We start from the raw sequence: 14,219 nt of genomic DNA, 5'->3' as shown, positions 1-14,219 counted from the left end.
GTTAGCTGGAAATGCAGTAAAACATATATATCCGGGAACATTTCTTGGAATTCTGTGTTAAAATTTTTAAAACTTCAACCAGTTCCATCGCCGCTCGAAAAACGAATAAAACATTTGTGATTTTTTAAAAATTATTTTTTACTGTTCTTTCAAAATTTAGATAAAATGTTTTGAAAATACAAATATTTTGGCCATGTCTAAAACAGAGATAGACCAAAAACTTATCCAAGTAAAGCAGGACCTGGATCCAAACCAGGCCTGCTCTTGGATTTACAAAATCAAAAGCCAATCAAGGAAGTTTTGCCGACTCTGCAGTTTGCCCGTTTCTGACACACAGAGCTTGATTAACACAACTTCATTCCTGCCTATAGCACACAACCTGTGCAGCTTGCCCTTGTGATGCTGCATTGGCTAGGAGTGGTAAAAACCTACCTTCAAATCACCTGAAATGTTGGCTCCAGCCAAGATGCCAGTCGCTGATGGAAAGAAAATGGAAAACAAACCAAAGAAGGTGCCATCTGGTCCGCGCCAATTTGGCACAAAGTTCTGAGCAAAAATATCAGCTGAAGGAGAAAAATATTTTTCTATCAATTCCAATCTATTGGATCATTTTAATCACATTTCTTTCATTTTAAAGGCAATGGTTGAAACAGTAGCTGCAGTGTTTCAAACCGCTATTGAGAGGCGACCTTGCAGCATTCTATTGTTATTTATACGGCACCCTAAAACGTGATAGGTGCTTTCTTGTCATGGAGTTAGATCAGAGTTTACAGTCCAAGGCTCTGATTTTGCAAGCAGATCAGTGGGTTTGCCTAGACGTGTCCAGTTTTTTAAAGGTATTTAAAAGCAAGACCTAAGTGATTTAAAGAATTACATTCCATTTTCAAAAGTGCCTAAATACCTTTACAAATTTGGGCCTGGGTTCCTGCTCAGGTGTATGGATCTGCCCATGCCAATCTGATTGTGAAATCAAGGTCTACACAGACAACACAAAGTCTAAGGAGGGCTGGGAAAGGAAGCGTCATGAGCTAACTTCTTGTTTGGTATTTTTACCCCTCAATCTGTTATAGCGTCGGGTCTTAAAGTGGACAGGGCAGAATCCAAATTAAAGATGCTTCTAGGTCTGAAAAATTATTCGGCCACTGCCTGTCTGGAGCTTTTGCTCCAGGGGGTTAGAATGATTCCAGCAGGAATGGAGTAACTCACTAAATGAAAGGGAAGCATTTCATCACAGCCTTAATTATCACAACAGTTACATCCATTGATCCATCGAGCTCTCTCAATGATAAGCCCTTTCTCTGGAAATAAATGGGCCTTCTGTTTGACAGCAACAAACAGCCACATTCGGCTGAATCATTTTGATCCTTCTTATGTCAAAAATCAAATGGTAATTAAGACATATGCCAGCATATTTTATCCCCGGGAGTGAAATCAATGGGATCTGTGGATGCTGAGCACTTACAAAAATGAGGCACATGCAGTACTTGCATGCTAGGTAAATGACACCCAAAAGAAGTCTACGGTCCCAGTGGTCTCCCACTCTTCACTCAGAATGAGAGTCCGAAGTGGTTTGCACAGTCCTGGGCTGAAACATGTACTGGGCTGGGTCCCCTGCCACACGGGCCTGGTCCATCTCATACACACTACAAGAGCATTCACCTCTCTGCCCTTGGATGTAGATCCTTAGGGGCCTCCAGCATCTTGCAAACGTTCAGCAGAACAATCAGGAAAGTGTCATTGTCTCCGTGGAAGCCTTATTCTGTCCTAGGCCCCCTGAATCCTCTGGGCGGCCCTGCACACCGCTCTTACTCCAAACAAGTAGGCCAGAGCGGGCGCTTAACATGAGAGGCTGTTTTCCTTGCAGGCACATAACAGAGCAGAACGAGATACATTTCTGTTACATGCTGCCCTACTATCCACTAACTGCCAGGACACTGAGAACAAAGTGACCATATGGAAATGTTCAGTTCAACACTGTATTAGAGCATTCATCTACATTTGTAAATAAACCATAATCATGCTGGCACAGTAGAACAAAGCCCTGGCTGGGATGATTCAGTTGGTGTTGGTCCTGCTTTGAGCAGGGTATTGGACTAGATGACCTCCTGAGATCTCTTCCAACCCTAATCTTCTATGATTCTATAATCCAAAAGCCACATAATCCACACAAAACTAACCAGGCCCTCTCCACTGAAATGGAACAGCAGAGATTATGGTGAGATCTCCGAGCACCAAGACGTCCTTGTTTTGTGACATGTACCGGAGAACATTTACTCGCACATTATCATAATTAAGAGTCCCGTGGAACAGAAAACTCTGGTGCAAACTTAACTGTAGTCTTGTTCCCGTTCCACCATAATCCTTAGAACTAAATTCCAACTGATACAGTAAACTGACTGAAAATACATTCTAGCCAGCTTATATGCTTATCTGCCCTCCCCCCCACCTTAGTACCCAAATGCCTCACAATCTTTTAATGTCTTTGTCCTCACAACCCCCCATTGTACAGGTGGGGATTGAGGCACAGAGACAAGTTGCATGAGATCACACAGGAAGTCTGATGCCAAGCAAGAATTTGAACCTGAGCCTTCCCAGTTCCAGGGTGCTTCCCTAACCACTGAACCGTCCTTCCTCTTCCATTAGGGGATGTGTTTGTCTTCCTTTTTCACTGTTTGTTTGCTTACCTGCAATCATCAGTCATTCACGCCGGCTCTCCCAGCCATCCATGAGAATTAGTAAGAGTTCCCCTCAAACTCCTGCCTCTCACCAACGCTGGAACCTACCTCGGTAACTGAAGAATCCTTTTGCCTGCTTCTCCTCGGAGGCTGGAATCACCGTCCCCACTATGTAATTTAAGAAGGAAATCATGATGACTATGAAGAACAGCACCTGTGCCTGAGAGAACCAAAAGAATCCAGCTGAACAATCTTCTGGCTGAGTACCTGCTGCAAACGCTGTACAAGGGGGTGGAGTGAAAAGCACAGGCAGGCAACCGTGAAGCTGCAAACAGGCCCCTCTGGAGCAACATTCTGCCCTTGTGACTAGTAGGTCAGGGTAAGTAGCCTGTGCATTCCTTCCAAGCTGCAATGCTGCTTATACCCTAATGCTAGTTGGTGAAAAGGAGCAACCCAATATTTTCTCCGTACCACGCTTCCTGCCCCTCCTAAACTTGGGGACAGATGGATCTCAACCAACCTAACAGGCTGAGCTAAGCATCAGTTCTGGCTAGACCTGTAATACAAGATGCAGCATGAACCTTGAGTCTGTGTTTGTCTGTTCCTTGGCCAGCAGACTTTTGTGGCTAGTCAAAGGAGGCAAACAGCAGCATCTGAACAAATGAACCAGACAAAGGACAGCACTGAGGCAAATGCGGTGATAAGTTTCAAGAGAGATTTGGATATTCGTATGAATGAGAACAGATTCCACACTTTCAACAGTCAGAAGAAAGTTATATCTGGGCTGACAATGCTTATGCTGCAGGGCAAAAACCAATCATCAGGGAGAGTCAGGAAGAATTTTCCTGGTGGTAAGAATCTTGCAGTTAGGTGCATTATTGGAGGGAGGGTTTGGCTCCACTATTCCCTGAAGCAACTGGCATTGGCTGCTGTTGGAGGCAGCATACTGGGCTAGCTGGACCATGGATGTGTTGTGGTATGGAAATTCGTAGATTCATCCTAACAACTGAGACCATTACCTTTGCTTCCCATTCCATTCCGGCCAAGGAAATCCCAAGTAGCACTGTCACCGTGATGACCCCTATGATGCGGATGTCATTTGTGGGGTCTACAATAGGCGAGTTATGTTCCTGGGAAAGGAAACCCAAGTCAGCAGTCTGCAGTTCTGGAAGCTGATGGCAGAGTTGACCCTGACCATACAGACAGCATCCAATTCCTTCACTTCCCTCTGTCTTTATATACTTTTAAATTCCTCTTCTTATTCAAAACCAACAGAGAATGAAAGGGCCTATAAACCCATCATTCTTTTGCACCAACATTCAACCAGCTAAGGCATTTCAGTTGGCGGTTACCTTAAATCTGGTCTGCCAGGCATTTTTCTAGACTTTTATTTTACATTAAAACATTATGGCCATACCATTGGCTGAGTTCTTCAATGCCGGGACTGTGTCTTACCAAAGTTCCACGGAGCACTGCTTGAATGGATGGGTCTATGTAATTTGGGGTGTGTTTAAGGTATGGATCTGTAAAGTTATTTATACTTCCTAAATAAACAGCTTTAAAATGATCTTTAAACAAAATTAATAATTAAAAAAAACAATTTCCAGTTTCATACCAGACAGGAGGAGGCTGTATGGAACAAGCCTGAACTGGCAAACATGTGGAGTGGAAAAGCAACTAGGTCAATGACATCTCTAACGAGCATGATTTCCATGGTGATTGATTGCTGTTGATTATTAATTGTCGGTTATTGATTTGAGTATTGATAACTAACCAGTGGCTATAAGTGATTAATTCCTAATCACGGGTCAACTATTGATTATTAATTTGCTTGTAATTAATGCACTTGCAATGGCATGTAAAGAGCAAAAAGTTTTATGACAGACAAGTTGAGGGGAAAGAGGAAGAACAAATACAGATTTTTTTGTACAACTAGATTCACTGTTGGCAGCATGGCAGAAGTTGGCCTTTAAGAAGGACTTAAATGTTGACATGGGACAAGTCCTTGCGGATGAGATCGGTGGGCAGGGAGGGGCACCATGAAACAACTCTGATTCCTCACCTGGAGCAGATCGCGCACAGTTTCCGCAAATCCCACTGTGTGCATCGCCACCGCCACGGCATTCGCAAAGGCAAATATGAGACCGATGGAACCACCCAGCTCTGGACCGAGGCTTCTTGAGATAAGGAAATACGTGCCACCTAACACATGCCAGAAACATTCCATTGTTTAAATACTTCACATGCAGGATCAACATTGCAGTACCTGAGGTGATCTCAGATATTCAGGAACCAAATAATGCCCTTAATGACTTTTTGTCCTCCTCACAAACTAATGACAAGTAGGACACTATGGCCTGTGTTGCAGATGCCTACCTACATCCATGCACTGTATGTATGGTGAGTGACAATGGCACAGGGAGATAGGAGAAAAGGCTCAACATTTTACAGTCCATTTATCAGGATCTGAACATCAAAGTTCAGGCAAGTCTGGATCTGGGGTTTTGGGTCAGACCCATCTCTAATTAAAAAAGCATTAATTGTGTGCTCCTAAATCAGGGGGTAACCGTGTTAGTCTGTATCCACAAAAACAACAAAGAGTCCAGTGGCACCCTAAAGACTAACAGATTTATTTGGGCATAAGCTTTTGTGGGTAAAAAACCCATTTCTTCAGATACCATTAGAGAAGTGGGGTTTTTTTACCCATGAAAACTTATGCCCAAATAAATCTGTTAGTCTTTAAGGTGCCACCGGACTCCTTGTTGTTTTTGTGCTCCTAAAGAATCCCTGTCTAGGAGAAGGAAGAGTTTGAAGGGAGAGTTAGAACTAGACAAGAGCAAACCCTTGAGAAATTGGCATGAGGGAACTAGGTGTTGATAAGACAAAAACAGACTGAATCTTTATTTAACACGTCAGAGATTTCATATTTCAGTTTCACTCTGGACTGCCCCCTTTGGCCAGAGACTCCACTACAAGTCATGTGAATGTCCTTGCTGAGCTGCTCTCTCTCCTGCCAGAGTGGGTCCGGAAGCAGAAGAGATAGAGGAGGTTGCTTGAGGAGATGGCAGCCCAGAGTTCTGAGACTCAGGGAGCTGGGTCAGGGGATTCCGGGGGGCCAGAGCCTCAGGAGGAGACATCTCCCCTCCAGCCAGTCGCTGACAGCTTCTATCACTTCTTCCCCATATCCAAGGTGAGAGGGACTGCCTGGGACCTGTCACCCTTCCCCTTCAACCAGAGAGACTGGGTCTGCTGAGAGAGACCGGTGCCACCTGGGACCTCTTCCTCCTCTCCTCTCCCAGGAGAGACCAGGGCCAGCCAAGATCTCTCCCCTCCCATCAGAGACACTGCCCCCATTCCCAGCTCCTGGCTTCCCAAGTCCTCATCTCCTTACACTGCCTCCAGAAGGAGAGATGGCAGCTTGGTGAGGATCTATATGTGGTGCTTGGAAATGCAAAGGGGGAACCCCATGCACACATGTGCCTTTTGGAACCTGATCTCTGCTACTTATTAAGGAACCAGAGCTCCCTCCTTAGGAAAATTCCTGTTGCGCCCCTGGTTTGATCCAGTGATTCCTGAATCAATTCTGAACCCAGTAACTTGTGGTTGAATTACAGCATATCCTTTAGAAAGGCATCAAGCTTTGACTTAAAGATTCCAAGCGATGGAGAATCCACCACATCTCTTGGTGAGCTGCTCTAATGGTTAGTCACCATCGCTCTTGAAAAGTGGCCTCTTATTTCCAGTTTGAGCTTTGCTGCCTTCAGCTTCCAGCTCTGGGATGCTGTTATGCCTTTGCCTGTTAGACTAAAGATCCCCCTCATGTCAGATATCTTCTCCCCTGTAAGTACTTATAGGCCATGATTAAATCACCTTCTCACCTCCTCTTTGATAAGCTAATTAGATTGAGCTTCTTAAGTCTCTCACTACAAGGCATGTTTTGCAGCCCACAAATGAATTCTTGAAGCTCTTCTCTGAACCCACTCCAGTTTTTTAACATCCTTTTGAAAGTATGGACACCAAAACCGGACACCGTATTCCAGCAGTGGTCTCCCCTCTGATGTATGCAGAGGTAATATCTACTCCCTGATCCTGCTCAATACTCTCTATTAATACATCCAGGTATTTTGCCCACCGTCCTACTGGAAGCTTGTGATCTTTTGGTAAGCAGAGTCCCTAGACTTTCTTGAGATGCATCAAGCACTATATAGGGAATAGTCCTGTACTGGGCAGAGAGATGAGCGGGACATTACATAGCCTAAGAGGTCTTTTTCATCTCTCTTTTCAGTGGCATTTACCAGAGCTGTATCCAAGTACAGCATGTAAAGTACCAGAATGCGAGGGACTCGGTGGGAGCGGGAGTGTGCAGTGGGTGATGAGAGCCCTCAGAAGGAAAATGGGACCCAAGCATTACCTGATTTCACTTTGCCGTTGGTGGAGATGGCTGAGATGGACAAGCCTGTGATGCTTGTCACCGTCACAGACATCAAGATAATCAGCCATGTGAGTGCTGCAGAGAAGAGGAATTAGTTTCACTTTGTTGCCTGGTGAAGAAAGCAATACCACCATCTCTGACCCTTTTCCTTGGCATCCTGTACATTGATCCATAAAGTCATCCTTCCCCTCAATCCACTTCTTCCAGGATGTCTATAAGGGACCATGTCCTCTTCTGAGCCCAATTTCTATATTGCATCTGCCTGTGTCTATATCCCTATCCCATCTTCTCCCTTGCTGTCCCATAGACACCAAACCCAGATTTTTAAAGGTATTTAAGTGTTGCTGAGCTAAATGTTGCAACAACTAATAGATTTAGGAGCCTATGTCTTATTTTCAAAAAAGATTTAGGAACTAAATCCCTCAGTCAATGGGATTTGGGCTCCTAAGTGCCCAAATAACTTCAGAAAATGAGATTTAGGCTCCTAGATCAGTTAGGCTTTGTAATGGGGGCACAGCACCCCCTGAACACCTTTAAAAATTGGGCCCAAGGATATCGTGGAAGTGAGGGACTATTTTCATTGTGTCTTGAATAGTGCCAGCCACTCTGTCAGGGCTTCCAGTGAGACAACATCTATCAAATATAATTGTTGCTGGTAACTATAGAGAATGGAGATGCACCTACCAATTCCTGCCTGTGCAGTGATCCAGGACAATCGCAAATAGAGAATCACACCCCAGATGTTCAGCATACATCGAATCTAGAAGGAAAACAGCAACGTTAATCTCATGTGATCATCTGCATAGCTGACAGTATGCGTGAATAGAGAAACGGCAGAATTGCCAGCTCAGACCCACCGCTCCTCAAGTCCAATATCTTACCTGCAATAGTGGTCAGTGCCAAAAGCTTGAGACCCATGAAGTGGAGTGACCTGTCCACAGGAAGTTTTCCTCCTAACCTCATCAGTTAGAGGCTGGTTTAAGCCCTGAAGTGTGAGGCTTCATTTCCCTTCTAGAAGTTTTTAAATCCATCCTATTGCAACTCTATGGTGTCCATGTTATCCATGTCACCATCTAGCTCTTATCTAGCACTTGTCATCAGTAGATCTCAAAGAGTTTTGCAAAGGAGGCCAGGCTCATCATCTCCCATTTTACAGATGGGGAAACTGAGGCACAGGGCAGGGACACGACTTGCTCCCAGCCTCCCAGCAACAAAACCAGGAATGGAGCCCAGGTCTCATGAATCCTAGTCCAGTGCCCTGTCCACTTGGCAACACTGCATCCTGTTCGGAATCCTGCTAAGCTCTCAGCCTCAGTGATCACTCTGTGTTAGGTATTTCTATAACCCCCAGGGCCATAGCTGAGCACATCACAATCTTTCAGTATATTTACTCTCACAACACCACTCTGAGGTAGGCCAGGCCTATTGCTATTACCCCCCCATTGCAGCTGGAGAACACAGGCACAGAGAGATGAAGGCTACATCTATACGGCAAGCTCGGGATGTGACTTCCCAGCTCATGAGTAAGGCAAGCTTGAGTATATGTACCAATGTAGCCACGATAGCCCTGGCAGTGGCAACACAGCTGAGCTGCGCAGAACACGTACCCACCCAGCCAAGCATTCAGACTGAGGAATAAGGCGTACGTTTTTAAGAGTGGTGGTCATTAATCGCTGGAACAATTTACTTGGGGCCTAGTGGATGTTCTTCACTGGCCATTTTAAAATGAAGATTGGATGTGTTTTCTAAAAGATCTGCTCCAGGAATTATTTTATAGACGTTCTTTGGCCTTTGTTATACAGGCATTAAGACCATATGAGAACAATAGCCCCAGCTGGCCTTGGAATCGATTAACCTGAAGCTGGTGAGTCTGTACTCGGTATGGCTCATCCATGCCTTCACTCCTCTACTACACATGCTACCACAGCTGCACTGCTATTTGTACTCACGCCAGCTTGAGCAGAGCTAGTGCAAAGACACGTACACAAGCAGGGGAATAGCACCCCTAACGTGAGATGTAGATGTAGCCTAAGTCCCTTCCCCAAAAATCACACAGGAAGTCTGTGGTGGAGCAGAGGATTGAACCTGAGTCTCTCAGGGACCAGCCTAATGCCTTGAGCACAGGATCATGTTTCCTCTCTACCTGGATACGCTACCTCTGATACCTTGTGGCAATGAGTTCCACAGGATCATTGTGCATTCTGTGTTAAAAAAAAAAGCATTTATTTGTATTGTTTTCTGAATATGTCACTTTTCCATTTTGTTGAATGTTTCTTTCATTCTTGTATTATTAGTAAGGCTCCGAGTTTGTCACGGAGGTCACGGAAAATCACAGATTCCATGACCACCAAGACTTCTGCAGCAGCCTGGCCCAGGAGCCACCTGAGCAGCTCAGGCAGGCCCTGGGCCAGTCGTAGCAGGAGTGGGGGGGCTCAGGGCTGGGGATTGGGATGCAGGGCAGTGCTTACCTGGGGGGAACTCCCTGGAAGGGTGACAGGAACTCCCCTCCCTCAGCTCCCAGCTCCACGGGCTGCCTCTGCCCACAAGCACCACACCCGCAGCTCCCATTGGTCTCGGTTCCCAGTCAATGGGAGCTTCAGAACCAGGGCTTGGGGCAGGGCGGAGTGGAGGCAGTATGTGGAGCTAGGACCCGGGTAAGAAGCCTGCCCCAACCCTGCCAATCCCACCCCCATAGCACCCACAGCACCCCCCCAGACTAGCCACCTCCTAGCACCTAAGACATCCCCCCAGGCTGCTCCCCACCGTCTCCAGAACCCATGGCACCTCCCCCAGGCCACACCTCCCCTGAGCACCCACGGCACTTCCCCAGGCTGCACTCCTACCCAGCACCCGCACCCACCCAGAACCCATGGCGCTCCCCCAGAGCCACATCCCCCACTGCATTTTAGTCAGGGTATATAGTAAAAGTCATGGACAGGTCATGGGCCATGAATTTTTCTTTACTGCCCATGACCTGTCCATGACTTTCACTAAAAGTACCCATGATTAAAACCTAGCCTTAATTATTAGAGAGGGTTAATAGAAATGTCTCATCTACCATCTCTAGACCATTCATTATGGTGTATACTTATATCACATCCCTCTGATCTGTCTCATCTCTAAGATAACAGTCCCAATTCAATCTCCCTTCATTAGGAAACCACCTTATTCCCCTTGTTATTTTATCACTGGTCTTTGACCCGCCCCACTCCCCACTCTTTCTGTTGTGTGCTGCCTGAAATAGGGTGACCAGAACTGAACAGAATATTTCAAGGGAGGGCATCTGATCGACATATAATGAAATGAACGTATTTTCAGTATGATTTCTCATCCCATTCCTTATGCCTCCTAGCCATTTGTTTGATTGTTTTTCCAGCACCTTGAGCAAAGACCTCCCTGAGCTTGCTGCAAAGATACCCAGTGGATGCAGTCAGGTTAAAACCTAGTAATGCTCAAGAATTATTCAGATGTTTCTTCAAATCTGTCTTCTACTTTCCCTGTCACCCTAGTGTTCGAGCATCTCACGGTCTTTAATGTACTTAAACTCACACCAAGTAAAGTGCTATTATCTCCATTTCACAGGTGAGAAACTGAGGCACAGGGTGGCTCTGTAACACACAGAATGCCTGCAGCAGAACACAAGATTGAAACAGATTGATCCTAGACTGATCCCCTTGCCCCTGGACCATCCTTCCTCCCTACCTACAGCACCTGCCATTTGTCAAGTTTGAACTTTCCTGCCATCATGTGGCTTAATATAACGGCATATGAGGCATCAGGATTGCATCAATCTGTCACACTAAAACAAGCTAGATTATACACTGAACCCAGGGAGAAGAAAAGTTCTGCCCTGATTTTCAAACCCAAGCCATCACCCTGTGTATGGGTCCATTGAAGTCAATGGGATGGCTTTAGGAGTGATTTACAACTCGGGGAGAGTGAAGGTGGCAAGACCATGCTGTACATGAATTGCTGCCAGCATAGGACCCAAGATCTCCGATTACACTTCCTTCTGGTCTGTACGCAGCAAAAAAAAACAAACAAACAACAACCCAAAAACTTACCATCACCCCTTTCACCCATCCAAATCGGACAGGCTCGCCCTGAGGCTTTTCCCCACCCTCACTGCCATCTTCCTCAGTCGTTTCATCACTCAGGCCGTTACTTTTCTGCGGTTCGTACACTGGGTTGTGGAGATGGCTATTGTCCAACTGAGAAAGCAGAGAGAAATCAAGTCACAACAGGGCATAGAGGTGGGACAGAAAGGAAGATGTCTGGGAACATATTAGAACTTGTCAATTTTCAACCCTCCCTTTGAAATTTTTAATCCTAGAGGTAAGCAGGAATGTTGTGCTAGAGACAAGGACCTGTCTCTCAGTAGGTGTCTGTACACCACTGAGCACGAGACCCCGATTTCAGTTCACAGCATCATCATACAAATAATGAATCACACCACCACACAAGTAGATATGTACTCCTGTTTCTTCTTCAAATACTGTAAATCAGAACTTGCAAATAACAATAATACCTAGCTTGTATATAGTGGTTTTCATCAGTCGTCGCAGATCTGGGGACTGGAGACTTTGGGTTTTTTGCTTCACAGTTAATTAATATTTGTACAGTGCTGTGAAAATATAAGGAACTATGGGTGAGATTTTCACAATCTGTCTGTCTTAAGGACTGACATGGCCCTCATCACTATGGGATCTGAGTACCTCACCATCTTTAGTGCATTTATCTTCACACAATCCTGGGAGGCTGGGAAGTGCTGTTATCCTCATTTTACAGATGGGGAATAGAGGCTAAAGACCAGATTTTTAAAGGTATTTAGGTGCTTAAAGATGCAAGTGTTTTCAGTGGGATTTAGGTGCCTAGGTGCTTTTGAAATCCCCCTTAAGCAGCTATTTGCATCTGTAGGTGCTGAAATCCTTTAAAAAACCCGGCCCTTAGTAAAGGCGGTGGGAAGCATGGGAAAAACACTGTTCACAGGATGCCTCAAAAGGAGCTTTCATCAGCAGTGTTAAGGACAACACAAATATCTCCGGGCATGGGGGCAAGACGATGGCAGGTTTCAATGAGCCCCAGGAGCTTGTTGACTATAGGCTGCGGAGAAGCGAGTCCATCTTCAGCTCATCCATGGAATGCTGAGATAGCAAACGGCCCCAGTGGAGGAGGCCTGTGACCTAGATCACGACAACAGAGTGCTTCGCAATAGGATGCGCACTGCCCATGTCACACAGCCCTGAAGTTTTTACTGCTTGGGTCTGTGTAATGCTGGTACACCCCTTCCCAATAGCTAGAGTAAGAGAACTTGAAACACCTTGTTTGAAATTACTGAACCTCCATGACTACTTTCTTAAGAGCTTTGGCAACAGAGAAGGGGGTTCTGGGTTGGGATGCAGATAGATACTAGCTAGGCCAGAGATTTTACAGACCCTGCAGCCCTCTTCCCCCCCTAAGTAAGGGGTACAATAGTGGGGGCAGTTTAGGGAAAACATGCCCTGCCCATAGTCAGTCTGTTTGCTGGATAAATACAGGATTTGAGTCTCTAGGTCCAACAAGCCAGGAACTTTCAGCACCGCTAATTTCCCTTGAAAATGTAAAACCACAAGCATACCTCTGTTTGCTACAAGGTCCAGGTAAATGACCATAACTGTGCAGAGAGACTTCAGCAGCATTCTTTTTATCCCCCAGGAAAGAAAAGCATGGGACAAGGAAACATAACCCTACACCACCATTTATGAGGCAGATTCATGGGCAAAGATCTCACAATAGAGTTGGAGAACCATTTGCTGTGACTTAAAGCATCAGATTTCACCTTTGTTGCTTGTTAGTAGACAGATTAAGAACAGATCACGCTTTCCACCCATGGTTCACAGTTATTCAGCGAATCTTTCTATGACCTGTGTTTGCAGAAGACTCATTTCAAAGTCTACATTTCTTCTGCAGGGACAGAGATAAGCACAGAAAGAGTATTTGCTACACACAGACTACAGCACTGCTCAAGTAACTCGATGCTAGACAGTCATCCTACATAGCTTACCTTCAAGAAAGAATGTAGATCTTCCAGCGTGGGCCTAACTTTACTGGTTTCACCTGCCACCTTCGTGTTGGCGTAATGTTCGTAAGTCGGCACAACATCCACTGTGTTGTAGCCAAAGGTCCTCATGTAGTAAGTGCTGCTGTGGGTGAGGTGGCTGGGATGGGTAGCCTCATAGGTGACAGTGTCAGGCTGTCCATAGTGAGGTTTGCCGCTGTCCTCGGTGCTGATCAGGGTGCTAATGGTGAACCTGCCACTGGCATGAGCCAAGTCAGTTAATTCTGTGGCGGGCAACTCCGCCATTTTATCCCTGCTCTCCTCTCTGCCTGGGTCTCTCTTGGTCAAGCGATGGAGAGGCTGCTATACTATAGGTGGCACACAGGAGCATATGGAGACTTTATACACAGCAAAACCAGAACGAACCAACTGGCCGCCACTTAATCAATTACTCATGGGGAAAACTAATTGGCTTGAACCACACAGAGCTGGTCGTGGAAAAGAACAGCCTGAGGGGGTATCAAAATGCCTGTTACCCGAATCGCTGACTCCCAGTGCCTGATTGGGGCTGCGATAACAGATTGGAGATTAAGTCCCAAGGACAGATCAGTGGGAGAATGTGGAGTTATATTCCCCCTGCAGCCTAACCAGGTACATTCTGTTCCTGCTACAGTTTGATAGGTAAAAACAAAAACAACACATCTCTCTCAGGAGTATTGCCCCAGCCTGAATGGCCTCTGTAAAATGGCTACAGAGGAAGCATATCGGGTTTTTCTGGTCACTGCCCATGCAGCTCAGAGGCTTTCAAGTACAGCTGCTGAGTTTAAGCCTGCCAGACAGGAACCAGCTAGACTGTGGTGGAGATGTGGAAAGGAAAGTGCTTTCTGTTAGGTCATGTAACTTCATGCAACACACTGTGTCAGATTCAGCTACTTACAGTGTAATTTTAGCTTAGTCAACACCTTCTCTACACACCAGGGATCTCAAAGGCCTTTGAATGTGGAATAGGGAACTCATAGAGTTAAATAAAACCAGAAAAAGAGAAAGAGAGAGGGGATTTAAATGATGGCTCAGG

General features: G+C 45.7%; 1 protein-coding gene across 2 annotated transcripts in view; it reads right to left on the bottom strand.

Moving 5' to 3' along the window:
- SLC12A3 (solute carrier family 12 member 3) overlaps window positions 1–13,450 on the bottom strand; it is a 42,667-nt gene extending 29,217 nt beyond the window's left edge. For both annotated transcript variants that reach the window (XM_050922763.1, XM_050922764.1), the window contains exons 1-8: window positions 13,151–13,450; window positions 11,172–11,318; window positions 7,792–7,867; window positions 7,087–7,182; window positions 4,738–4,877; window positions 3,695–3,805; window positions 2,784–2,895; window positions 433–563 (exon numbers count right to left, since the gene is read on the bottom strand). In XM_050922763.1, the coding sequence (XP_050778720.1) occupies window positions 433–563; window positions 2,784–2,895; window positions 3,695–3,805; window positions 4,738–4,877; window positions 7,087–7,182; window positions 7,792–7,867; window positions 11,172–11,318; window positions 13,151–13,450 (1,113 nt within the window). The remainder of the gene's footprint in view (window positions 1–432; window positions 564–2,783; window positions 2,896–3,694; window positions 3,806–4,737; window positions 4,878–7,086; window positions 7,183–7,791; window positions 7,868–11,171; window positions 11,319–13,150) is intronic.
- Window positions 13,451–14,219: the final 769 nt, after the last annotated feature.

Source organism: Gopherus flavomarginatus, chromosome 14 (assembly GCF_025201925.1).
Source record: "Gopherus flavomarginatus isolate rGopFla2 chromosome 14, rGopFla2.mat.asm, whole genome shotgun sequence".
NCBI classification, from domain to species: Eukaryota; Metazoa; Chordata; order Testudines; family Testudinidae; genus Gopherus; species Gopherus flavomarginatus.
This window is presented reverse-complemented; position numbering and strand designations above follow the sequence as displayed.